This window comes from Centrocercus urophasianus, unplaced genomic scaffold (assembly GCF_019232065.1).
Source record: "Centrocercus urophasianus isolate 14NV4802_14NV808 unplaced genomic scaffold, USGS_Curo_1.0 seq_806, whole genome shotgun sequence".
Classification (NCBI taxonomy): domain Eukaryota; kingdom Metazoa; phylum Chordata; class Aves; order Galliformes; family Phasianidae; genus Centrocercus; species Centrocercus urophasianus.
In genome coordinates, this window is record NW_024885429.1 from 49,730 (window position 1) to 74,705 (window position 24,976).

The 24,976-nt window shown below is 48.9% G+C and overlaps 2 protein-coding genes across 3 annotated transcripts; one reads left to right on the plus strand and one right to left on the minus strand.

Annotated features, from left to right (window-relative positions):
• Nucleotides 1–44: 44 nt before the first annotated feature.
• MSTO1 (misato mitochondrial distribution and morphology regulator 1) lies at nucleotides 45–4,104 on the plus strand. The gene is made up of 14 exons (XM_042838479.1): nucleotides 45–119; nucleotides 200–296; nucleotides 360–414; nucleotides 483–552; nucleotides 680–728; nucleotides 978–1,077; nucleotides 1,213–1,330; nucleotides 1,419–1,553; nucleotides 1,655–1,807; nucleotides 2,058–2,189; nucleotides 2,806–2,990; nucleotides 3,200–3,298; nucleotides 3,382–3,500; nucleotides 3,732–4,104. The coding sequence occupies exons 1-14, from the start codon at nucleotides 45–47 to the stop codon at nucleotides 3,968–3,970; spliced, it is 1,626 nt and encodes a 541-aa protein (XP_042694413.1). The 3' UTR covers nucleotides 3,971–4,104.
• GON4L (gon-4 like) lies at nucleotides 3,953–24,875 on the minus strand. Of its 2 annotated transcripts, XM_042838477.1 has the most exons (31): nucleotides 24,538–24,875; nucleotides 22,902–23,063; nucleotides 21,987–22,183; nucleotides 21,782–21,856; nucleotides 21,398–21,448; nucleotides 20,964–21,014; nucleotides 20,704–20,799; nucleotides 20,367–20,471; nucleotides 19,115–19,285; nucleotides 18,287–18,479; nucleotides 17,995–18,096; nucleotides 17,400–17,440; nucleotides 17,014–17,117; nucleotides 16,136–16,334; nucleotides 15,716–15,802; nucleotides 14,998–15,169; nucleotides 14,345–14,489; nucleotides 14,021–14,171; nucleotides 13,619–13,735; nucleotides 11,784–13,523; nucleotides 11,055–11,298; nucleotides 10,121–10,302; nucleotides 9,405–9,602; nucleotides 8,887–9,030; nucleotides 8,459–8,602; nucleotides 8,039–8,158; nucleotides 7,790–7,903; nucleotides 7,110–7,317; nucleotides 5,590–6,352; nucleotides 5,036–5,138; nucleotides 3,953–4,711 (listed from the first exon to the last, which is right to left on the minus strand). In XM_042838477.1, the coding sequence occupies exons 1-31, from the start codon at nucleotides 24,845–24,847 to the stop codon at nucleotides 4,562–4,564; spliced, it is 6,639 nt and encodes a 2,212-aa protein (XP_042694411.1). In that variant the 5' UTR covers nucleotides 24,848–24,875; the 3' UTR covers nucleotides 3,953–4,561. The 2 variants fall into 2 exon arrangements, with proteins under 2 accessions (XP_042694411.1, XP_042694412.1); XM_042838478.1 differs by lacking the exons at nucleotides 3,953–4,711; nucleotides 5,036–5,138 and having other exon boundaries at nucleotides 5,643–5,747; nucleotides 5,864–6,352; nucleotides 24,538–24,873.
• Between the last annotated feature and the right edge of the window lie 101 nt (nucleotides 24,876–24,976).

Below are 24,976 nucleotides of genomic sequence, written 5' to 3' on the forward strand. Positions count from 1 at the left end.
CCGGTGGCGCCGCCAATGAGGAAGGTGCAGAGCGGCGGCGCGCGATGGCGGGCGAGGCGGTGACGCTGCAGCTCGGGCACTACGCGGGCTGCGTGGGCGCCCACTGGTGGGGACTGCAGGTGGGACCGGGCGGCCGCGGCCGCTGCCGGGCGGTGCGCGGGGAGCTCCGCTCTCAGTTCTTTCCGTCCTTCCCCCGCAGCGCCGCCCCCCGCCGGGCACCGAACTGAACCACGCCGCGCTGCTGCGGGCCGGGCGGGAGGGCTGCACGCCGCGTCTGATCGCGTTGGAGCTGAAAGGTACGGCGGCTGCGGACCCCTCCCGGTGACCGCCCCGCTCCCGGTGACCGCCGTCTCTTGCAGGCGGTGTGGGCCCGCTGGGGCGCGGCGGGGTCCGCCCGGAGCCGCTGGCGGCGTGGTGAGTAGCGGGGGGTGCGGGAAGGAGCGGCGCTGCCGGCAGCCGCTGCCACTGTGCGTTGTTTGCAGGCGCGGGGATGTGGCCAACTACGCGGAGCCGGGAACCGGGACAGAGGTGCGGGATCGCGGGCAGCGGCCGGTGAGGGAACGGCGGGGAACGGGCGGGGGAAGCGCTGCAGCCCCGACGCTCCCTGCCGGGCTCCGGACTCGCCGCGGGACGGGCGAGGTTTCCGTCCATAACCGCCCTTGCTGGGCTTTTTCTGTAGGGAGACGCTTCAGCTGATGGACACGGCAGCTCCAGCGCTTCCGTTCAAGGTGTGTGCGCCTCTGTTCCACGGCTTGCGCTGTCCGTGCGGCTTTGGTTCAGTTGGTGAAGACGGAAGCAGCAGCAGCATAAGGGAGGGCACAGAGTAACATCTCCTCGCATAGAGAAGTGGTAGAAAAGAAGCGAAGAGCTTCAACCATCCCAGCCAACTGCAGGAGGAGCTTTTCTTTCTCCTTTTTTCCATTCGAGGGGAGATTGAGAGTGGAAAAGACTTTCTTGGTTCTTCCTTCTCTCCCCAGATGCAGCCCCAGGCAGCAGCACGCAGCTCTGGTCCGATTATCTCAGCGTTCAGCTGCACCCCAGGAGCATTTATGTCCTCCAGCAATACAACCACGATGGGTACGGCTGAGCACAGAGACACGCAGCCTTTTGCCCATGGATCTGTTACCCAGAACAGGGATCTTCACTTTGCCTTCACATAAATATGAAAGAGTGGAATAAGAGCTGATCCTGCTTGCTTGCTTTCTTTTGTAGGGATTCTGGTCGTCTGGAAGCCTTTGGGCAAGGAGAAAAGCTCCTGCAAGATGTTGGCTGTATGGAAGAGCTGGAAGATCGCCTGCACTTCTTTGTTGAGGAGTGTGATTATCTGCAGGTGTGACAGCATCGTCTGAGCTCCTCGTTTCATTTCCCCTGCTTTAGCATTAAGCAGCAGCTCACAGCCCGGCCCTCACTTTGCACAGGGATTTCAGGTCCTCTGTGACCTCCACGATGGCTTCTCTGGAGTTGGTGCCAAAGTGACAGAACTGCTGCATGATGAGTATTCAAGAAAAGGAATCCTGACCTGGGGCTTGACTCCAGTCACTCCTAACGTGGGAGTAAGTAAAGGGGGAAAAACCCCACCACAACAGGTGAAGCTATTCTGTCCCATCAAATTACGCTATTTGTCTGCATCTTTTTTTCATTTCCCCCCCTTCAGGATCCTCAGAAGAACTTCTACAGAGTGCTGAACACAGCCCTCGGCATCGCGCACCTCTCTGCTCACAGCTCCCTCTTCTGCCCTCTGTCACTCAGCGGCAGTTTAGGAATCAAACCCCAACCTCCCGTTGCGTTCCCCTACCTAAACTACGATGTAAGTCCCGTGCCACATCTCCCCTAAGAGCAGTCGATGTACCACTGAAGCTGTGTATGTTTCAGTGATGTATTTGACAGCGTTTGCTCAGCAGAAACAATAACGCCTTTTCCCCTTTGTTAGCAGAGCCCAAATTGCTGCTTTACCATTTTTGTATTTTACGTCAAAGTTCACTGATTTTTATTCACGTTGCTCAAGGAGCAGAAGGACTGACCTCGTCCTTCAGCACTGCCCTGTGCCCCTTCTGCAGGCGTCCCTCAACTACCACAGCAGTGCAGTTCTGGCAGCAGCGCTCGACACCCTCACGGTTCCGTACCGCCTCTGTTCCTCTCCGGGCTCCATGATGCACCTTGCTGAGATGCTCAGTTTCTCTGGGAGAAAGGTAAGGGCTGTGAACGCAGCAACCTCCAACTCCTTCAGCTCTATGGGACCCGCGGCAGGAGGATGAGTCCAGTGTCCAGTTTTGGGCCCCTCACTGCAAGAAAGATATTGAGGCCCTGGAATGTATTCAAAGGAGGGCAACAAAGCTGTGAGGGGTTTGGAACACAGGGCTGATGAGGAGAGGCTGAAGGAGCTGGGAATGTTCAGCCTGGAGAAGAGGAGCTCAGGGGGGACCTCATTGCTCTCTATGGCTGCCTGAAGGCAGGCTGCAGTGAGCTGGGGGTCGGCCTCTGCTCTGGTGTCATCAGTGATAGGAGCAGAGGGAACGGCTTCAAGCTACGGCAGGGGAGATTCAGGCTGGACATGAGGAAGTGTTACTGTTCAGAAAGGTGGTCAGCACTGCAATGGATGCACAGGGAGGTGGTGGAGTCACCGAGCCTGGGGGTGTTGAAGGAAAGGCTGGATGTGGTGTTGAGGGACGTGGTTCAGTGGGAGCTGTTGGGAATGGGGGAACGGTTGGACTGGATGATCTTGAAGGTCTTTTCCAACCTTGGTGATTCTATGATTCTATGAGGAGCACGATGCAGACCCTGAATTTGTCACCTCTCTCCACTCAGGTTGTGGCTGCGTGGGCTGCAGTTCCCTTCCCCGCTGTGCGTGGCCACTCGCTCCCAGATGCTTTGTGTGCACACCAGCAGGACGTGCCCTGGAAGCTTCTGTCCTCGTGTAGGGAGCAAAAGGTCAGCCGCTGTTTTGCTCAGTCTGTTGTGCTAAGAGGAATTTGCAAAGAAAACCCAACCAGGTAATGAACACTTCAACGAAGCTTTTTCTGGCACGTCTGTCAGAAATCATCTCTTACACTCACTGTCCATCAGGAGTGTGGGTCAGATTCAGAGTGCAGTGATATCATTTGCTATTGGCTGCATAGCAGAGCAGTTAAAAAGCAGCTGAGTCACCAATATCTTCATTCACATCCCCCTGAAAACTTTGGATTTGTTCTCTCTGCTGCAGCTGCCCAGGACAGCAGCCGCCTTCTCCGCTCCATGCCTGTGAGACAGCCGAGCAGGTGCTGCAGTGCTATTTGCACACTGTGTTTCCCGGGGCATTCAGGTTGGTAAGAGGCTCCTTAGGGATCCCTGCACGGAAATGGAGGACAGAGTTTGGGGTAACTTCATTCAACTTCTTCCTGGCAGCGCATCCCTTGTTCTCGAGCAGCCGTGTGTTACTGTACCTCCATATCCCCACATCTTTTCTTCTCTTCTGAGCAGACAAGGCTTCCTCCCAGACGATCTTTCTAGTTATTCTGCAGCAGGTAACGTGGCCCCTTGCAATTATTGTGCAATAGAAAACAACCCTGTAAGGCAGAAGGGTCTAACAAAGGTACAGGATCCCTTTCTGAGTTTGCAGAGCAAGAAAGGATGAGCAGCAGCCAACCTCTGTGCTGCACCGAGTGCAAGCAAAACGGCTGCTTATCAACAGCACTGGGGAGCAGAACTGGGAAACCAAGTTTTGATTCCTGTGTTTAAACCATTTTCTCCTGCAGCTGTTGAAAGCATCCCTGTGCTGACATCACTGCAGTCCTCACCAGCCCTGCGCACGCTCCTGTCTGATCTCTGCAAGGACCTCCAGAAGTTGGGCACTCGGCGCTGTGCCAGCTTCTTTGCTGCAGGAGTTGAAGAGGACGACTTCCACGAGGCCTTGCAGGAGCTGAGAACTCTGTCCCAGTGCTACGAAATGGGTTTTGAAGGCGGTAACTCTGAGGATGAAAGCGACTCGGATTGATGGATTTTATTACAGGAGACAGGGGAAGGAAGGAGATTCTTGAGATTGCTTTCAGAATAAAGGGAACGGCTCTGAAAATGGCCCAACTGCGACTTTTGCTTTATTTCAGACGATTAAAAGGCTGGCTGGAGTGGTGCAGTCTACTTGCACTTGTGTTCTCAAGCAGGAAAGCTGCTCTTCTTGACTTTGCACCCAACTCATGTGCTTTAGAGTCAGACCACACAATAAATACCATCTGAATTCTGTTAACTTTCCCATATACAATCAACACAAGGGAAAAAAATTTACAGAAAGTCTTGTGTTCCACATGAAAACAGGCATCTTATGATACAGTATTTACATGCAAAGGTAGAACGGCCCAGATCTTTACCCCAGACAGAACCATCACTGCTGTCATCCTGCTTCTGAAGTGCCTCACACTGATTCTAAAGGAGGATCTCCCTCTTTGTTCCCTTAGTTCAATGCAGATGGAAAAGTGCTGCTTGGCAGAAACCCAAGCGAACCACAAGAAAGGTGCCACCAAGTACCTGCAGAAGCATTTTTCCTCTGTTAGCTGCAGCAAAAAGCTCTCCTGCTGCAGCCAGGAAAGCCTCAGTCGTCGGGTTCCTCCTCAGAAAGCAGGAGGTCTTTGTCTGACAGCTGGTCTGCATTGCTGGTGCTCGTTGCATCCTCCTCATCTTCTGAGCTCCCATCACAGGATGTGTGGAACAGCTTCATCAGTTCCCTGAACCTGTGGGATACCTGAGGGAGAAGGGAAAGCCAAACTGAGCAGGGGCCTGAAAGGCGACAGGAAAGAGGAGTTTCAAGTAGAAATTCCTTGGTATGAAGGTCAGGCTTTATTTGTATTTTTTTAAGCATAAAAATATGAGATTTTATCCCAGCCTCAAATCCTAAAGGCAAATTAAAACGAGAGCGTGGAGCTGCTCTGCTGAGGATTCTTACTCTCTGGTGCAGCATCACGTTGAAAATTAAGTTTGGCTGCATGTTCAACAGCAGCTCCACAGCCCTCCTTCCTTCCCAACCCCTTTCCCCGTTCAGCAAACACAGCATTCCCACACCCCTTACCTCAGCAGCTGTTTTGTTGCCCAATTTCTGTGAGATGGCCTGGAAGGTTTCCAGGTGGGCTCCTTTCTCCTGGCAGGTGGTGAGGATGACTCTGTCTGCCTCCCTGTGAAGCAGCAGGATGGTTATCAGAGCAGCCAAAGCCATGAGCTGACAGCGCTGCTGCCAACACAAACCTAAGAGCTCCGTTCCCAGGTGAAGGCTGAACTTCACGACCTCAACACAGCACAGCAGACCTTTCCCTTCACTATTACTACCCAGAGGAAATCTCTCTGGGCAGAACTGCTGTTAGCATTTTTACCTTTTCGTAGGGAAAAAGGTGTTTTTTTTCCCCTCCCCCCCAGCTTGGAGCACTGCAGCAATTACACTGCCACAAGCAAAGGCAGCGGCTATGGTAGGCTGTGGTCAGAGGAAACAAGACAAGAATAATCAAAGAGGGCAGAGGGGGGACAGAAGAAAATGGGAAAAGAGGATGAAAATAAAGAACTCTCTCAAAATGCCATGGGTAAATCCAAACAGCACAGCAAGGATGTAAGGCACAGTCCAAGCAGATGTACCTGGTCCAGAGAACAACCTTCTCCCCAGTAGAGCTGACTTTGCTGTTCTTGGCACACACCGTTGCTTCCGTGACTCGCTGCTGTTGCTGCTCCTCTTCCTTCTGCCCCAGGGAGGCAGTGCACACTCTACATTCCAGCTCCTCAGAATGCTGGTGCACCTGGAAGCAGTTGTTTGCATTTGACTTTAATCTGTTCTCAGGAACACTTCCAGTGCAGCCCATTTTATCTGCTTCCAAAGCACAATTACTGGGGGACGGTGAGCAGCAGCTCTTACCCAGTGCTGGTTTTATCCAACTCTGCTTTGCTTCAGATTTTCCTTCCAGAACCAAAGGTGCTCCCTCAAATTCCCTTGCACTTAATTTTGAAGGATGACCAAACTTATCTGACGGATCTGAGGGAAGCCCTTCAGCCTGACACAAACTGTCCCTGGAGGAGCCGGGTCGCACGGAGCCTTTCAGCGTGGCAGAACGAGACGCCAAGAGCAGATCTGTGCTCAGCTCAAGGGAAGCATCTGCATCTCCGTGCTGCTGCTGCTGCTGCTTCAGTCCTTCACTGCCACCCCCTGCGCTGCGAGGGCTGCCTTTGCTTTCTTGAGGTAGTTTTGGGGCAGCTTTCTGCACACGTGTCCATCCGGGTGCAGCAATGAAGGAGGGACCGTCCTTGGCAGCACTCACTGCTCCTTCCTGGACCCGGCGTTCAGGCAGCACAGCTTTGTCTGGAGATGTGTGCCTGCTGCAGGCTGCTCTTCCTTCTGGGTGAGATCCTGGGGAGAAAACCAAACTGAGCTCAGTTCCTGCATGAAAAAGCTTCTGGAGGTTTCATGAATTTGTTTTAAAGAGGCTTTTGGATTCTAGAGGATAAAGCAAAAAGTGAGAGCAGTTTGTAACGCAGCTGCACTTCACTCATATTGCACTTCCAAGAAAGCACCCTGCAGTCCATCTCCTTCAGCACTGTGAGATCCTGCAACTACTGCTGTGTGGGGAAGGGAGCACATGGAAAACCTTCATTGCCCTGCCCAGAACAAAGCTGAAGGTGAACCAGGGGTTGATGCTTTCAGTGCCCTACTCAAAAAACCACACAGTAAATTTAAACCCCTGTATTTAAGCTTTGGACAGTCTGTTTCAGTTTGTTGATCCTGCAGTGATTTTGTTTCCCCTTCTCTGTGCTGGACTGAAGGAGATAGGAGTAAAGTGATGGGGATTATTTAAAGGAGGATTAAGGAGACTGATTTTGAATTATTGTGCTAATATCAAAACTGGGGGGGAAAAAAAAAGCAGTATCATGGAGCAGTGGTGCTGGGAACAGAGTTGATACATTGGCAATGAGCTTAAATGTATCAATAACTTTAAAAAAGGGATAATATTTCCAGTCAGGAAAGCTTGAACTGAATGCTTTGGATATATTCACATTTAAAGCACCTCAACAGATCTCCATTAGGAAGTTCCACGCTTGTTTTCATCTGTGGAAAAAGGTTTGGAGGTAAATGCTAGTGAGCATCTGCACGCAGGACATCCACACACCTGCAGGCAGAGGATCCCCTTTCCTCAGTACAGTTTTTGTTCTGCTCTGGACATCCTCCCCTTCATCTCTGTTCTCCAAGTTTTCTTCTGCAGGTTCCTTCGATGTTCCAGAATCCTTCCCTTCAGGCTGAGGACTCGATTCTTGCTGAGCAATGCTGGCACTCAGCTCTTGAGAATCTTTGTTTTTATAAAATTTGTTTTCACACACCTGCAGATCAGTAAAGAGGCACCTAATTACAGATGTGTTGGATCCAACCAGACCCAACACCTCAGCTTTTGCTTCCAAAGCATTGCTTGATCCCAACCAAGGCTTCAGTTTGGCAATATGTTCACATCCAGGAAGCCAAATCTTTTCCATTACAAATAGGCACAGGTCTCACACAGTGGCCACAGAAGCATCTTTCAGAAACACACACAAAAAAACTTATTTTTAACTCAAAGAAACACCAAAACTGATGAAATTTGCCCTTCTCTGCTGCACTAATTGAAAGTGAGCAGGAGACAGACCAGAGAAGGCCAGACAAATACTGAAGAGGAAGACAGGACTGGATATGTGCACTCTCTTCCCCAACACTTCCCTCTGATACTTCAGAGACAGCAGACCTGTGTCTGAAAAGCTCTCAGTGAGGCTCATGGCAGAATTCCCCCCTGCACCCACCACCCCAACAGCTTCACCTCACCTTACTGCTGCAATGGCTGCAGCTCCTCCTTTTGCTCTTCTTCAGCTTGAGTTCACCGCTGCCTTCATGGCAGGAACACGAGCATTCCTTCATCCCATCTCCCCACTCAGCCTCCTGCAAACAGACAGGCTGCAGCTGATCAGTGTGCACTGCACAGAGATGACAGATCTCTACACAGACACTTATTTTCGTGGACATGCATTTGCCTAGAGTCCAAATACGAGGATTGATGAGGCGCCCCATGCCCACCTTGTCGTTGTTCTGGCCTCCCATTTCTTTACGCTTCTTATTTTTGGGGGCTGAATGAATCTTGGGTGGTTCATCCTCTTCTTCTACATCTGGCAAAGACACCTCTTCAAAGCCATCAAACTAAAAGAAAACAACAACAAAACAGAACTTCTCTATCAGCACAGCTCTCCAAAAGACCAAATTCCATTTCTAAATGCTGAGATCAGTTCCAGTGCCCCACCAGCCCAGTTGTGTTAGAAGAGACAAATGCTGTATAAAGAGCTTTTAAAGGTTTGCCCCAGGCCAGCTGTTACCCCACCCTGCTGCCTCCATTGCTCTGGAAACAGAGCAATGATAGCAGCCATGATTGAAGCCTTTCAGGTTCAAACATTTTTCTTTTATTTTCTTATCTTTCCCGGTCCTGTGAAAGCATCACTGCACCTCGTATTCCTTCTCTTCCGTCCAGTTGATTTCCTCAAAATCCCCCATGCGGCTGGCTGAGGGCCGTAAGTGGTCAAAGAACACAGAGAACTCATCCTGCAGGTGGTCGTGTCCTTTCAGCAGTTGCCACATCTGGGTCTTCAACTGAAAGAGAGAATAGAGGAGAAAATGAGCGTTTCGTTCCACGCCATCGCATTCTTCTGAGCTGGATTCCTCAGGGCAGGCAGAACATCAAGGCTTATTACAACTCCAGAGTGGAAGTTTGTGTCATGTTGGTGTTATAGCTCAGAAATATTTTGAGATTCCATTCCATATGCAGATACCAAATTAGCAAAGAAACATCCCTACAAAATGCTGCATGTGGAAACCGAGGAGGAGGATCTGTCCTCGCTTCTCAGGGGTTCAAAGATCCCTGGATGCCTCCTTACCTCTGCAATCTCCTGGGGGAGGCAGTCCACAGAACTCTGCAGAACTTTGATGATCTTCTGATGGTGGGCAGGATTTTCAGCAAAGCAGATCTCCAGCTGCCTGAGGAACTTCCGGCTCTTCTCAAACGCTTGTTGCTCCTCAAACTGAGCCAAAGGAAAAAAGATTCAACCCTCATGAAAATAAAAAACCTCAGAAGGAATTTAATGGGTGAAACCTCTGCCTCAGTGATGGGAGAAGTAGAAGGCTGACTTCTGAGACAAGGAAACCATCCCACTTGCTGCATCTGCCCATGTCTCTTTGTGGTCAGGTTCTGGGACTCCAGGGGGAAAGGCTGATTGCTTCTGCACAGTCACACCCAGGCTAAGTCTCATAACAGACACTAGACTTTTCAATTCCAACTAATTAAGCAGAAGGTAAACAAGTGATTTACCACCTGTTTTTCCTTGCCCTGGGGAAAACTCCTCATTCTTTCACTCCCATAAGCATTCACGCTGTCTGCTTCTTTCACTCTACCTACCAGCCCACACTCCAAAGCTTGTTCTGGCAAAAGAAAGGCAGCAAAGTCTGTGAGCAACTGTGGCCAATCATGCAACAGTTTCTGCAAAGTGAAATACAGATCCACTGCTGTCTGCTTGTCCATGCTGATCTCAAACTCGTAGATAACACGGAGGAAGTCTTCATACTTCCCAGGAATGTGCTGCAGTGCTTCACGCACCTGCAAAGAACAACAGACCTTTATAGGACTGCATGACACCCAGGAAGGAAAAAGCAAATGCAGGAATCTCTGATCTCTTGCTATTCAGCATTCTTACAATGCTCCCAGTTTTGCTGGGTCAACAAAATCTCTTTCTTCAGAGGTAAAAGCAGACTGCTTGCAAGAGTGAAGGGAACCAAACCCAAGAATGTGTAATTGTGAATTTAAAACAGGCCCAGTGTTCTGGGTTGATCCCAGACAACAGCTCAGCATCCCCACAGTCACTCTCTCCCCATTTCCCCTGAGCAGAGCAGGGGAGAGAACAGGAAGAGCAGAAAGAAGAAAACTCCTGGGCCAAGACAAAGGATTTGGTAAGTAAAGGAGCAGCAGGTGGTGTGCTATGAAGAATGGCAGCCCCATCCAGGCCAGCAGCAGCACCCACAGCTAGAAACGGCAGTTGTGCTGCTCAGAACTGCACTGTGTTTGAGGATTCAGAGAGTCTGATGTAACCCCAAACACCAACAACTGCTCTGCCTTACCCTGGTCAGATAGGCCTGTGCAAACGCCAGATCCTTCTGCTCCCTCAGGGGGTCCCTCTCCAGGATGTTTTCATCATACAAGAGGAGCAGCTTTGATGTGTCTTTGCTTGCACGTGCCCGGCCCCTCTTATTTCTGGCTCTGTGAGAGCTCCTGCTTTTCCCAGGGGCTTTCATGTTCTCTCCTGGGAAGAAACACAAAGTCAGCCATACACCCATTCCTCATGCACTCTCTTGGCTGGCAGACAGCTACTGCTCTATACTAACACCACAATACAGAAGCAGCTTTTTCAGAGTTGAGGTTTTCACAGCGATCAGTTCACACCCTCCTCTAAGCATATGAGTAACATACTTTCCATTAATATAATGCCATAAGGGAATGGAAAGTACTGCAACAGGAGGGGGTGGCAAAGTCTTTGGCAACAAGCCCAAAAGCAGCAGCAGCAGCAAACACAGACATGAAGGAAAAGAGCTGCTTCCCTTTGGAAGGGCTCCAGTAGGCACAGACCTCCAGCAAGAGAGCTCTCACCTCCACTGCCAACCCTTAAATGAGGTCTGGGAAGAGGTGGCTCCTGGCTCTTCCCCTCCCAGTCACTCAGGCACATTGCTTGCAGCTGAGCTCCCTTGTGTTAGCCCTGCCTTCCCACCAGGTGCTCAATCACCTGTGATTTAGCATTTCCACTACAATTAGGCAGGCAGGCTAATGACATAAATTAGCTACTTATAGCAGTCAATGAGAAAAATCTCTGGAAACAGCCAGAAACCCTTCTCTGACCTTAGCTGCTACACAGCTGTCCTTTATTGCTCCCCAGCATGACTTTGCAGCACGAAATTCAACTCGGCAAAGACGTGGCACAGTGTCCCCATTTGTCACTTCCCATGCAGGCAGCAGTTGTGTTTCCCCACGCCTGCCTCAAAAGAAACTGACAAAGCTTACCTGGTGGCATTCTGTGGGCTTCCACCTGCGGGGCCATGTTGGTCAGCGTGAAAGCCGATTTCGGTTCCTCTGACACATCTCCACACACTTCGTCGTCTTTCTGGGAGCTCTCTATTCCCTCCCCTTCCTCCTCCTCCTCTTCCTCCGGCTCAGAGTTCTCTTCCTGAGAATTCTCTTCTTCAGAATCTCCTTCTTGGCTTAAACGTCTCTCTGTTGCAAGCCAGGTCAGCTTTTCCATCGTCTCCTAAGAAAGAAACGACAAAACCCCAAATCATTTTCTTTTAGTGTCTGTCTGTCATTCAGCAACCAGCTCACTCAACAAGAACCAGAACCACGCATCTCTGTGTAGTTCTGCACAAACCTCAGTGTCAGAACCTGAAGTTTATAAGAGCTTCAAGTTTGGGAGGACTGTGCCAAACAATCCCCCATGATCTTATTTTGTCTCAGAAACCACTTTTCACTAAAGCATTTTGGACCAACAGCCTCACCTGAGAAAGTCCCTACAACTCAGTGGAGTTTAAATCTGGGATTTTGCGAAGTATTCCTTGAAGTTCAGACTCAAAACCTCCTCAGAAAAATGCAGTGCATCATTTCTCCACAACCAGCACAAGTACTACGATAACAGTGGTTAACATTCCATCCTTCGATCAGCTGCAAACTGTGATCTTCCCTTACTTCAATGAGGTGCTTTGGAACACCAACATTTTTTAAAGCTTAGTTTGCTCTTACCTGAAGTTCAGGCACTGAAAGGATGGATTCTTCCGAGGCTGACGACATTTCCTCATCTTCATCTTGTGTAAAATCATCAAAGTCATCGTCCTCTTCCTCCTCCTGCCCTTCCCTTTCTCCTCCAGCTTCAGGGCCAGCGGGTGTCCCAACAGACTGCCCATCCATGCTGGATGAATCCTCTGGTCTTCCTAGAGGGCTGCTAAATTCTGTTTCAGCATCTGCTGTGGAGGAATGATTCTTTGGAGACTCACTGCTTGCTTGTGCTCCACCAACAGCACCCGCTTCCCTCTGTGCTTCATCACGGGGAGACGACTGCAAAGCCCTCCTCTCTTCTTCTCCCTTCTCTTCACATAAAGCATGCTCCTTTTTAATTTCTTTCAGCTCGTTAACACATGAGCACGCAGCCTCCATGTTCAGCTCCTGGCCAAGCCCCAGCATGAACTCCTCCTTGACCTCAGCACACAGCAGATTCCTCTTCTGTACTGGATTTACTTCCTTGACAGCATCGCTCGAATCTTCAGCTTCAGTTTTCACAGCTTGATCTGCATCTTCTGAACGAGGCAAAAGGTCCACAGACAACGGCTCTGAACCGTTCTCTTCTACTTTTACCACAGTCCAGCTACAGCAGTCACTCTTGTTTACCTTTTCCTGACTGCTGCTATTTGAGGCAGTGGGGTTTGCGCTGCATTCCTTCTTGGGGGAGGCAGCTGAGCACGGGACACACAGCTCCTGGGGTTCAGCCTTGGGCTCCACCACAGCACAGGAATTCTTGCTGTTTCCAGCAGAGCACGAAGGAATCAGATTCAGCTGCTCTTCACTTTCAACAGCAGATGATGCAGGAAGACCAACAGGGTTAGGAGAGACGATCAACGAAGGAATTGAAGACGTCACCAGAGGTTGATTTAATGGACATGGGAAAGTGGAAGGATTTACCAGTAAGGTTGTAACTGGAATAGCCTGAGTGCCTCTACCAACGGCTGTATTTATGGACTGAATCATATTGCAGCCGTTGCCAATGTTCACCACTTTCACCGTGGTAGCAGGCACAGTGAGGATGACAGGAGATGGCTGAATCAAAGGGGGAGCCTTTAGCAGTGGGGCAGCTTTTGTCCCTTTCTTCTTTTGGTATCCCTTACGAACACAAGGTTTGCGTATTTTTGTTCCACTCAAATCAGGTAACATCAATTTGGGCTGAAAAGTGACTGGATTTGAGGACACCAGAGCTGGTGGCACAGCACCTGAGAAACCTTGCCTGGAGTCTGGATGCGAAGCCGAGAGCACGCTCTGAAATTCCAAGCCATCCCCACTTCCTACCACTGCTGGCACATTCAGAGGCTGCACTCCTGGAACTGTCTGCACAACCGTGGCTGGTTGGATTAACTGAGGAATCTGAACCATCACTTTGCCAGGAGGAGCTTCTGACTGGGATAACTTCACAGTTTTCTGAATGTTAACGGTGTTGGAACCGGGCTGCAGGCAAGGACTCGGTCGAATGAGGACAGGCTTCAGGGCTGAAGACTTCTGTCTTCTCCATGCTCTCCTAGAGAATCGATTGGCAAGAGGCTTCAAGGTCAGGACCAGTCCTTTCGGCATGAGGAGAGGGTATTTTTCACCACATTCTGTGTCTGAAGATTCCTTTTCTGTGCCCAAGAGGTCTGATTCCTCACCAGTTGAGCCTGGCACCTCCCTGGCATCTTCTGCTAATTGCTTCAATTCCCCCTGAATGGAAGGCAAGCTTGCCTAAAAAATTAAACAAAAAACAAGTGGCTTTCAGTCCATCCAGAGGCTCTTCCTACCCTCAAACTTCACTGTAGAAGCAGCAGCAGAAATTGTACCTTTAGCCAAAACGGCAGGCGATGCTCTTCCCTTTCCACAGGTGGCTTCCACTCATTAGGCTGGATTTCATCACAGCACTTGAACAGAACAGGCAACTGCTTCGTCTTTTTATAGTGCTATGCAGAGAAATGCAAGGCAGCTGTGGTCAGCACACCTGGCTGATAACTGATAACAGGCTAAGAACTGCGCTGAGCAAAAGCGTTCATTGGAATTAAACAACTAAAACCACTACAGAAAGGTACATAGACGTAACAGTCATAATAAAAGCTGAACACAGCCATGTTTGCCCTTAGGAAACTGTCAGCACGTACACAAAAAGGTCCTCAGAGCAACCAGCACCTCGACTGCACACCAAATGGGAACCGAATCTGGAAGACCCCGACCCATCACCCGTCACTTACTCTGATGATGTTGTCTGGGGCTCGATTCATATTGAGATTCTTGATTCGCACCGTCAGCTGGTGGGCAGTTTTTGTTGGCAAGAGATACTTGCTGATCAAAGGCTTTGGAAACTCTGTTCCTTCAAAGTGTTTCAGACCCAAAGCTAATAAACTGAAGAAGGAAGGAGAAGAAAGAAAGAAAAACAGTCTTTTAACTGTACTCTGGAATGCTATTTGGATGTGTTGCTCCACACACACAGGTATCCTTCAGTTTGCAACCTGGCAACTCTCCACACAAAGAAAGCTCACACGTGTTTGTGCTGGTCAGTAATTCTAAGCACTTACTTGTCCTCTGCCTTGGTGAAGATAATCTTGTCCCGAGGAGGATTTGCTTTCAAGGAGCATACTGGCAGTAGCTCTGGATACATAAAGACTCTCCTCGTTGCCAAAATCCACGCCACTTGCTTTGGCAAACACGGAAAATCATTGGCTGTGAGGAGATAAGCACAAATGGCAAACGCTGCTACTCACTACTGACTTCTTGAAAAGAGTGTTTCTGTTATTCCTTTCCGTGGACCTTTCCACTTCCGCTCAAAAAAAGTGTTACTTCCCCCCAGTTTTCAGAATTTGCACGTTGCCCAGCTTCTGCTTTGAAAGGGAATTCAATGTTATGTGTGTTCAGCAACACATCTGGAATTATTTCCAGTTTCACAGCTTTCCTGATGGAGCTCTGCAGCTCATAAACATCATCTACAGAACAACAAGTAGCAGGATGACGAAGCTGAACAGAAGTCAACAACTCTCATCACACGCTTCACCGGGTTACAAGTTTACAGAGTGGAAAGACAGTCAAACAAAATTAAGGCCATGCCTTAAGGATGGATATAAGAAAATTATCAAAGAAATTTCCACTTCCAACCGTCTGGGCTTCGCCTCATTCCAGCAGTGTGCAATTCCCACCCTGAACCCCCCATCACCTCCCCCTCTCACACACATACCGCTCTTCTTTGTGGCTTTGCGAGGGCTGCAGTCAACCTGAACTTGGGCATGGAAATCCTCAACGAGCTGCAAGGCTCCCTTCAAGTTACAGGGCTGGAACATTGTCTGAAACTTCGGGTAGAACGACTGACGAAGGAGCGTGGAGCTCTGAGCAAAGTTCCCCAGCTCGTTCTGCAGAGCCACACAAATCAAGAAAAGATTTCAAAGAGTCTCCAAAGGCATTTTGAAGAGCACTTGTGTCACTGCAACCATTGCAACCAGTAACAGCTGGCCGAGTGGCAGGCATAGAAAATGCACTGCTATGGATTTTCTGTCCTGTTTTTCAACTCCACGAATCTCAGCTGTTTGTTAATACTTAGCTCTGTCTGACCACGTGAAATCCCCAACTTCCTGGAATCTTTCAAGGTCACTAAAAGTTCACTAATTACAACAGTTGTATTTGTTGAGCTTTGTTTTCTGTTTCCAAGGAAACAGCACAAAACTACACTGAAAGGAAGGAAACAGCACAAACTACAGCCAGCCCAAAGCACTGCTCTCAGCACAGTGGGAATTATTTCAAGTACTGAGCCCACTGATCAGCTAACAAATCACCCCTTTCCTGAGAGGTGATCTCCCTCAATTTAATGGGATCAATTAAACTAATCGAGCTCTCTAAACATCTCCAGTGACCATCCACCATTACGAGTGGTGCAGCTCTGTTTCTAGACATATCCTTACCAAAAACATCTTCGTGGTACTTGCTTCTGAACTTAAAGCAGGGTTGGAACTTGCAAGAAGATGGATTTGAGTCAGAAGCTGAACGTGCTTGTAAAATAAAATGAGACAAACAGGGATTGTCAGCGTGCCAGTAACCCAAGAAACCCAAAAGCATAACAGAAAGGAGCAAGAAATACCTCCTGAGAACCACAAACAAACAATAATAAGCAGAACAGGCAGACCTCAAAAAAAAGCCTTTAAACAACAGGAAACTGGAGAGAAAACTTGAATACCTACTTAAGATCCAACTTCAAATGATATTTTTTAAATTAATTTATAGAATGAAATGCATCACACTGTTTGCTGTACCATTGGCTTCCCTCCACCCAAGGCAGCACACAGGGAATATTCATTAGGTCAAGCCTGATAATATTTTATTACCTGCTGCATTTGTTGCTGCAGCCTCTTCCTTTGTGCACAGTCCAGAACAAGGCTCTGGAGAGGCTTCTCATTCTGAGGCTTTGATTTCTCTGCCTCTTGTGGTGGCTTGATAGATGACTTCTTCATTCTCAACTGCTCAAGCTGCTCCTTCACAGTGCGGTGCTGCTCATTCAGTAAATTGGCCAAAGGCTCTTCAAACCTGTTTGAGACCAGGCAGACCAAAAATATAAGCACACGACCAATAATCACCTGTATTCAATTAGAATGTTTTGCTCTGTAGCTGGTTTAAGAATTGCTGAGCTCTCCTCTGGTACTGCTCATCCAGAGAAGAGTATCGAGAAACTCCAGCCTTCATTTTAGCTCCTTTCCCAAACAGATACAGCTTCATCTGGAGCTGATCTGCCCCATAAATAAGGAGACACCACCCTTATTGCAGTTAACCTTTAGGCAGTTTCTGTGATTTCTTAAACAAACTGATATTGCCCAGAAAGAAACACTTCAGAGCCTTTTTCCCCTGAGCTACAAGTGTCACTCCCACCAAAAACCACCAGAAGTTTATTTGCACACTTCAGCCTTTTCAGACCTGAGCCTCAGCAGTTTTATGCATTCTTTTCCTTAGGAAATGCTACTATTACATTCAAGTTACCTGCTTAAAAGATAAAACCCCACACTTACTCAAACCAGTTTTCAATATCATAGGGAAAAAAAAAAGGAGTACATCCTTCAAAGTAATGGCCTTTGCTGAAGAGTCATCGTCCCCTTGGTGGATGGCACAGCGCAGCTGCAGGTGATGGTGGGCTTTGGCAGCTTTGATGGTGGGCTTTTTGCCACAGCAATTACTAATAATGAGTCCTATGACAACAAACAGATGGTCTCACCTCAGTGCCTGCGGCGTATTAAAATTTGGCCGTGACTCTGTGATGTTGTCTTCATCTTCCGGGCCTTCATCTTCCATGTTTGAGAAACCCATCTCATCCTGAAACTGCCAACAAGCACACAGTAACAGTCAGCAAAAGAAAGCTTAAGAACGACATTTACCACAGTGCTCGCAGCTCACAAAGCCCACGGCGTCCCTCTGAGCACACATTCATCTCTGCAGAGGTTTCTGGAGCTACACAAGTTCCTTCCCAGGGTTACAAATCACACTTCTGTGACAGATTTTTGCACATATTCAGCATGGAACATCTTACAGAGAACCCTCTTACGACTGTAGAGTTTTCATGCCAGACTTGAGAACGGTCTGTTCTTCAGTGCTACCACTTACTGTCTCAAACAGCTCCTCCATCAGCTCATTCACTTCCTTTTCTGCAAGCAAAATTAAAAAGAAGTTTGAAGATTCCCTCCTGCAAGACACCTGGCAATCCTGTCACAATGTCAAGCCATGAATGAATTCATGAATGAATCTCTCCTGCAAAGCACAACCACCCTCCTCTGGGAAACAAAGAGGCCCAAGAAGGAATGGCCTCTGATACACACAGAATGGCTGAGGTTGGAAGCGACCTCTGGATGCCATCTGCTCCTGAAGCAGAGTCACCTACAGCTGTTTGCTCAACACAACACCCAGGTGGCTTCTGAGCATCTCCAAGGGCTGCACAGCCTCCCTGCTCAACCAGTGCCTGAGCTCAACACTGATCAGCAACTTGTATCTGACAGCACAGCAGTTCTGGCTAGATAACTCCATGTATTCAGGGAAAGGCAGTTGTGCATAGAAAAGCTTGTCAAATCAGTATGCAGGATGTTCTTTTTCTCTTACTTTTTGTACTTATTAGCCTACACTGCAAAGCTTTTGCAACAGAATACTTTTCAAGACAAATTACTAATCCTAACAGGAAAGGCAGCAGGATTCCCAAAGGACTCACTGGTAATTCTCACAGCACGATCATTTCTGAAGTCCTCTGTGTCTGGCTCATCCAGATCTTCCAGGAAGTTGTACTCGGGGTCATCATCATCGTCTAATTCATCTAATAGGAAGTATGTTGTGACATGTCAGGACTCTGCCCCAGGACCAAATCAGGGCGTACAACACGTGTTACAGAACCAGACAACGGCTGCAGCCAAGATCACGAACAACAGAAGGAAAAAGCAATCAAGAAGAAGAAGAAGAAAAAAAAAACCTCAGGCTCCATCAGTTCCACAACACGCTGTACCCACCTTCATTCTCCACATCATCGTTCATGAGCCCTCCAAGCCACCTCTTCCACTCTTCATCATCTGCAGTGTTGGGATCGTACATGTCAGGTGTGATATCTGGGGCTCGGAGCTCAGCCTCCAGCTGACCAAGGGGAACATCCTTCAGGGGTCTCTTGGATCGGGTTCTGAAGGCAATGAGGCTGTCTTCCAGAGGCTGAAGAGTTGGGAAAAGCATGAAGGAATGACTGCTTCCCTGACACCGAGATTTTCGTCACAGTAAGAAGAATCCAATACCAGAAGTATCAGAAAGCTTTTATTACTCTTGCTATTCAGTTGCTAGCCTTTGTAAATACACTGTTGCAATGCTCCTCCACACACATCCCACTCTGCTCTCCCTTCCCACCCCCTGTCATCAACCTGAAGCTGCACCACAGCCCTGTTTCTTCATCACTCCTCACCCCTGCACAGTACAGCAGTATTTTTTTCAATACAAAATAGCACTGCCCTTTACAAGCGAGCTTCCCTGTGTATTCATAGCATTCTGACCTGGCACAGATTTATATTTAACAGTAAAAAAGAATGAAAATGAGAAGCTTGCGTGCAGGTTCTGAGACAAGAAATGAGAAGGGTGTCATTAATAGTGCTTTGCTAACAGCTGCCACCACTTTCACACAGCTCCTGTCCTACACACCAAACACATTCACCTGTTTAAATGTACAAACTGGGAGCAGAATGCAGTAAAAATAGCAGAGAACACCAGAGAGCCTCCTCTTTTTTTTTTTTTTTTTTTTTAAGCAAATCTTCATTCAAAAGGAAAAAATACTCCCATAGCATCCCAAAATAGGGTACCTGGTAGGAGTCCATGCACACCGGGCTGGAAGCCAGTTCCTCATCCACTGCATGCAGCTTCTCCATGAACGTGCTGTCTTTGCTTTGCTTTGGTTTAGGAGGAGGTGGAGGTCCCATGGGAACTACTTCAGCACTAATATGCCTAACAACAGGCGTAGGAACCTTCTCCACCTAATTAAAAAGGCCTCTGCGTTAAAAGGAGTCATTTAGAACAGATTTCCTAGGACAAAATAAGTTGTTGGGTTTTTATTCCTGTTTGAGCACAGTTTAGCACAACAGAAACACGGGAGATGCTTCAGGTCTCACAGCTTGTTGCTGATGCAGGTCTGCTGATACCCAGTCCCTACCACATTGTAAATATTCCCCCCAGAGCCAAGCACAGAAAGCCTTACTCCCCGCACTCTTCCCAAAAAGAATCAGAGGAATAATGATTATCTGAAGAAGAGCAGACTGCTCCCATTGCCAGGACCTTTTTTAAGCACTTCTATTTTAGACAAAGCTTTTTTCTGCCAAGGTTGCATTTATCTGCTTATCACAGAACGGCCTGGCTTAAAAAGGCCCACAGTGCTCATCTGGTTCCAACCCTGCTGTGTGCAGGTCTCCAACCAGCAGCCCAGGCTGCCCAGAGCCTCATTCAGCCTGGCCTCCAATGCCTGCAGGGCTGGGGCATCCACAGCCTCCTTGGGCAACCTGTGCCAGTGCCTCACCGCCCTCTGGATGGAAAACTTCCTCCTCATATCCAACCTCAACCTCCCCTGTCTCACTTTACACCCATTCCCCCTTGTCCCATCACCATCCACCCTCACAAACAGCCGTTCCCCTCCTGTTTATCTGCTCCCTTCAAGCACTGGAAGGCCACAATGAAATCTCCTTGGAGCCTTCTCTTCTCCAAGCTAAACAAGCCCAGCTCCCTCAACCTTTCCTCATAGGAGAGCTGCTCCAGCCCTCCACATCTTAGTGGCCCCCTCTGGACCCGCTCCAAGAGCTCCACATCCTTCTTGTACTGGAGGCCCCAGGCCTGGATGCAGTACTGCAGATGGGACTCCACAAGAGCTGAGTAGAGGGGGAGTTCCTCATGCAGGAACCATTGCAGTGGGACCCCAAATCTACACAGCACCTGTAACGCCACCACGGCTTAAGGCTCCGGTATGCAGGGTAGGTAAGGGATGTAATTTTGCTTTTCCGTTCATAATTCAGGAATAATAACTGAAGGCTCTTTCTAAAAAAGGCAGCAACTCTCTCGTAAGCTCACCTCACAGAGTGCTCCTCCCTCTTCATCAGATGATCGCTGTGTCCGGGACCGCTTTGCTCCCCGAGGAGAGGAAGCAGTGCTCTCCACATCGCTTTCCAGTAAGCTCTGTCGTGCAAGAGATACAGAATGCAATCAGTCATGCCACAATCAAACCTCACTTCAACTAATTTTCCCAAAGATTTTTTTTTTTACCCAAGGGAATAATACAGAATTCAAGAGAGATTACTAGAAGGTCCTGGTAATTTACAAGCATTCACTTGGTAAAACAGAACGTTCTGCAGCCTCAGTGATGCAGACAACAGCATGCTGAACAGGTCTTAGCACAAGTGACATTCACCTCTTCTGCAGTCTCATCTTCATCTTCATCATCAGGCTGGTATTCTTCATCAGACGAATCATCCTCCTCAAGAGGGATGTCCACAAACTGAGGTGGCTGCAGTACAACAGAAGAAACGTGGCAGCTTTTAACAGGCAAGGGAAAGCACTGCACTCCGATGCTATCAGATGAATCTTTCTAACAGCATCCTAGAGGCCAGCCAAAAGGTTCCCTGCTAAGCCTCAGCGCAGACTGCAACTTGCCAGCAGTAGTTCACTTACCTTTACCTCATTTGCCTTCTTAATTGGAGAAATATTCCACGTTGGAATCACCTGAAGAGAGAAAAAACACCCCTTATTCAACCAATTACATCAGGTGAGTAACTGAGCTGGGGTCTCGCTCTCCATCGCAGCCAAATAACAACAGATTTCATATGCTTTATAACAACAAATGCTTTATAAACCACCTCTGGAATCTCTGCAGGCAACAACTTACATCTATATACTGTATACAACTTATTTTATTCTATATATTTATACGATTCTGACCTGACTCTGCTCATCTAAAATGAATTGGTTTCACAAAGTTGCATCAAAAAACACGCACACAGAACTTCTATGTCAGCCCAATTTGGAAAGCACCCCCGACACTTCCTTTAGAAGTCCCACCAACCAAAGGCATCAGGTGTAATAATTAAAGCAGCTGATGAACTTACCACTCCCTTCTCCACAACCTCCTTCAGTTTGGAACGAGTCATTTTGGGTTCCTAGGTTTAAAACAGAAAGCCACCATCTGTGTTCAGCTCCTTCAACTGCAAACTTTACCCCAGCAATTATTAACTACAGGACTTTTCTCCCTTGAATTCATTGCTTTTTAGACACGATCTGAGTGAAGTAAAAATAATTCAATAACTTGGTTCCATAATTCATGCTCACAGATGTGATTTGCTTCACCCAGGTGCCAAACCTGGTAGTGAAATGGAAGAGATGATTCTACCCACCCTCTCTACACCATAAATCAAGAGGGTAGGCTGGAGAATTTGTGTGTTGGGTAAACCAAGAGAAAAAAAAAAACACAACTGGAAAAGCTCTTTACTTACAAACAAAGGTATATCCTCTGTTTCACTGATTGCTGCTTTCATCATGGCAACCACATGCTCGTTGGTGATCACCTCCTACAGGAACACACACCGAAAAAAAGAAAGGTCACCTTCACATTCTGTTTGTCCAAAAGATGCAGCTTCACGATGAAAGTTGGAATCGTGAGGCAGAAATAATGAATGCACAGTAATTGCAGGCACTCACATGCAGGATATTTCTCACATTGACCACTGTCAGGTTATGCTGTTTGGCACCATCTTCTAAGGTGCGATCGAGGGTATCGTCTAGCTTGATATCACAAGACAGAGACCTCTCTTCTTCTTGACTTTTCCCTTCCCTTTTCCGTTTGTTGGCCTTCCTCCTCCTCTTCCTCCTCTCAATATCTTCTCCATCTTGCTCCTCTGAAAATTAACAACAAAATTGGATGCTTCAGACAGCACGACTTACAAAAGAAACAAAGCCCACTAATCCTGTAGATAACGAAGCGGCAGCAGCTTGCCAGCAGCTGATGATGAAATCTTCCAAATGGCCATAAGAACTCCAACAGAGGATCCCAATTCCGTAGGAGCTCACTGAGTCACACCAGTCAAGCAAATACAGGCGATGCATTTGACATTTCTACATCTGATTTTACGGCGTGTCTCAGCAGCCCTTTAATGCTCTTCCAGGAGGAGCTGTTTCAAGCACGCAGTCAAGATTAAAACAATCAGAACTTCCAGACACAATACAGCAAGAGCAGCTTACAATTTCCAGGACTTAAAATGCTTCCCAAGTGGTGGTGTTTTGCTGACACGGGGAAAAGAAAGCAATCGAAACTTCCTCTGAAGGAAAACAGTACTTTCAGTAACTGAAAAACGCAGAGATCATCTCCAGCAGGTTTCACTTGAACGCCTGTGGTTTATTTAGCCACTGAGTTACAGTTCAGCCACAGTGAGTTACAGTTACAGCATGGGATGAAAGACTAAAAAAACACTGCACTTGAAAAGCCCTCAGCATGGCATACGTGCCTCCAAAGTTCTGTGTCCATCACATCAAGTCTGTTCCTTGCATAAAACTTACCCATAGGAACAAATTCCCCCAAACACTCCTTTTCCCCATTATTCTGCTGGGGCCACTCACCAGGTCTGGTGCTCTTCAACAGCTTCATTGCAGCAGGACTTCTAACAGCTAGCTGCAAATTGCTCCTCGATGGAGATTCCTGCACTGCAGACGGGCTGTCGGTCAGACACAGATCTCTCTGCACATTTGCTTCTGCCTCCACATGCAGCTTAGGAGTTTTCCCTGTGAACAGTGTTCACCAGGTTGCAGTCAGACACAGAGACAGGTGAGCAAGGTTAACAGGCCACTACATTAAGAAAGTTCATCAGAACCCATTCAAATCCATTAAATCAAAGTACTGAGTCACGCTCTGCCATCCAGGCAGTGAAAACGACCAAGTGCTTCAGCAGCACATGATTTCTCCTGCCAGAAACACACCAAGCAAAGCGAGCCTCACCTCCAGCCATCTGTCTTTTTCCCTGCCTTAAACAGGGGCCTTAAGCATGTTAACAAACAGCTGCACCAATGGGAAGTAACAGTGAGGGGCAGGCACTCCACCAGCCAGCACAGCATGCTGGCAGCCAGAACAGCACAGCTGACTGCAACCTCAGCCACCCCTGGGCTCATTTAAGGTTATTCTGCTGCTGGAAGGGTCGATGCCATTCCCCTGCCATTGCTGTCCTGCACAGCTCTGGGACTTACAAGGGACAGCAGCTGTGAGCTGACTGCCGTGCCACCCCCAGTGTGAAAGCAGCTCTCAGTCCAACCAGAGAGCTACACACAGAGCAGCAAAAGTGAGGACAATGCTTTGCACAAGGTAATAAGAGAGCACTGTCAGGTTTTGCAGCAGATGAACTTACAACGAGCAGCTGGAGCTTTCTGAACACCTGGAGGCAGAATGGGAAACGTGTGCGTGTGTGATAAACCTCCCACAGAACAGCTCTGTGTCGGAGCTACCATCAGTTCAGGAGCAGATTAGAAACCAACAGCTCCAATTCCTTTTCTTTTGGGGCTCAGATCCTCACCCTCACTGAAGCCAGAGGCAGAAATGTATGACAGGGCAAGAAAACAACAGAACAGTCATTGTGGGAAAGCAGATGCCAAGCATTTATGTCAGCATACAAAGACTGCAGATACAAAACAGCACCGCCATAACCAGAAATGCCCCTCAGAGCTCATAGCAGCTGAGCTCACTGCTCCCTAGAATGCTCCATACCGTCTGAGAGGCAAAAAGAGCCCTCTGTCAGACGAGCACTGCCTCGCTGTTCATCACAGACCATTTATTTTGAAAAACAAAAGGCGAGACAGCTGCCCCAAGCTGAGTTTTGGACAGCCGCCTCTAAGTCACGCACTGCACACAGCACAGAAAATCTCTTTTTTGGAAGTTATTATAGGGTGCAACTGCTACCCGAGGTCCGTAGGAGAGGAAACCCAAACACGGGCCCGGGGAAGTGCGGGGTCTGCAGAGCAGAGAGCTTGGAGGTCTGGAGAAGCTCTGTGCGGTGGAGCTGCTGCCGTTCCCCATTCGCTTTCAGACATTTTCAGGGACAAAAACAACTTTTGAGACAGAAACAACCGGACAGCTGCCACAGCGCAGCGCGAAGGAGGACAAAAGCAAAGCGCGGGCAGAGACGAGGAGGTCTCCCGGCTCTCTCTCGCGGCCGAGGCCTCACACCGAGCAGCCCCGCGGACCCCCCACCTTTCGGCACCTCCTCACCTTCCTTCCCCCCTTCCAGCCGCTTCGCTTCCTCCCCGCTCTCCGGGGGAGCAGCGCAAGGCTCCGCGGCGCCGGGCCGGCCCTCGTTCCCCTCCTGAGGAGGCCGCCTCCCGCCTCTGGGCAGCGCCTCCGCTGGGGTTCTCCACACGGCGGCGGACGTCGGTGAGGAGACGGCTGCGGGAGGCGGCGGTGGTTGCGGCGGTGGCGGTTCCCCGTCCTCCCCGCTGCCGCTCCTCTCCCGCGGGCTGTGCGGCCCCGCGGACGCCGCTCTCCTCTTCTTGCAGGGCAGCATCTTCAGCGACAGCGCCATCCCACCACCCACCTGCGGAGGGGAGGAAAGCGGCTGAAGGCGGCGCAGCGCCCGCTGACCCCGCCGCGTTCCGTCCCGTTGCGGCTCCTCAGGAAGCGGAAGCACCGCGGAGGCCGCGCGCAGGCGCCG

Coding starts and splice junctions, on each gene's coding strand:
- MSTO1 (XM_042838479.1), top strand. CDS start 45: ATGGCGGGCGAGGCGGTGACGCTGCAGCTCGGGCACTACGCGGGCTGC. Junction 1,554..1,654: donor CAGTCACTCCTAACGTGGGA/GTAAGTAAAGGG, acceptor CCCCCCCTTCAG/GATCCTCAGAAGAACTTCTA. Junction 2,190..2,805: donor TCAGTTTCTCTGGGAGAAAG/GTAAGGGCTGTG, acceptor CTCTCCACTCAG/GTTGTGGCTGCGTGGGCTGC.
- GON4L (XM_042838477.1), bottom strand. CDS start 24,847: ATGGCGCTGTCGCTGAAGATGCTGCCCTGCAAGAAGAGGAGAGCGGCG. Junction 9,031..9,404: donor AAGCTTTGGAGTGTGGGCTG/GTAGGTAGAGTG, acceptor CCTTTGGCTCAG/TTTGAGGAGCAACAAGCGTT. Junction 5,139..5,589: donor AAGGTTGTTCTCTGGACCAG/GTACATCTGCTT, acceptor GCTGCTTCACAG/GGAGGCAGACAGAGTCATCC.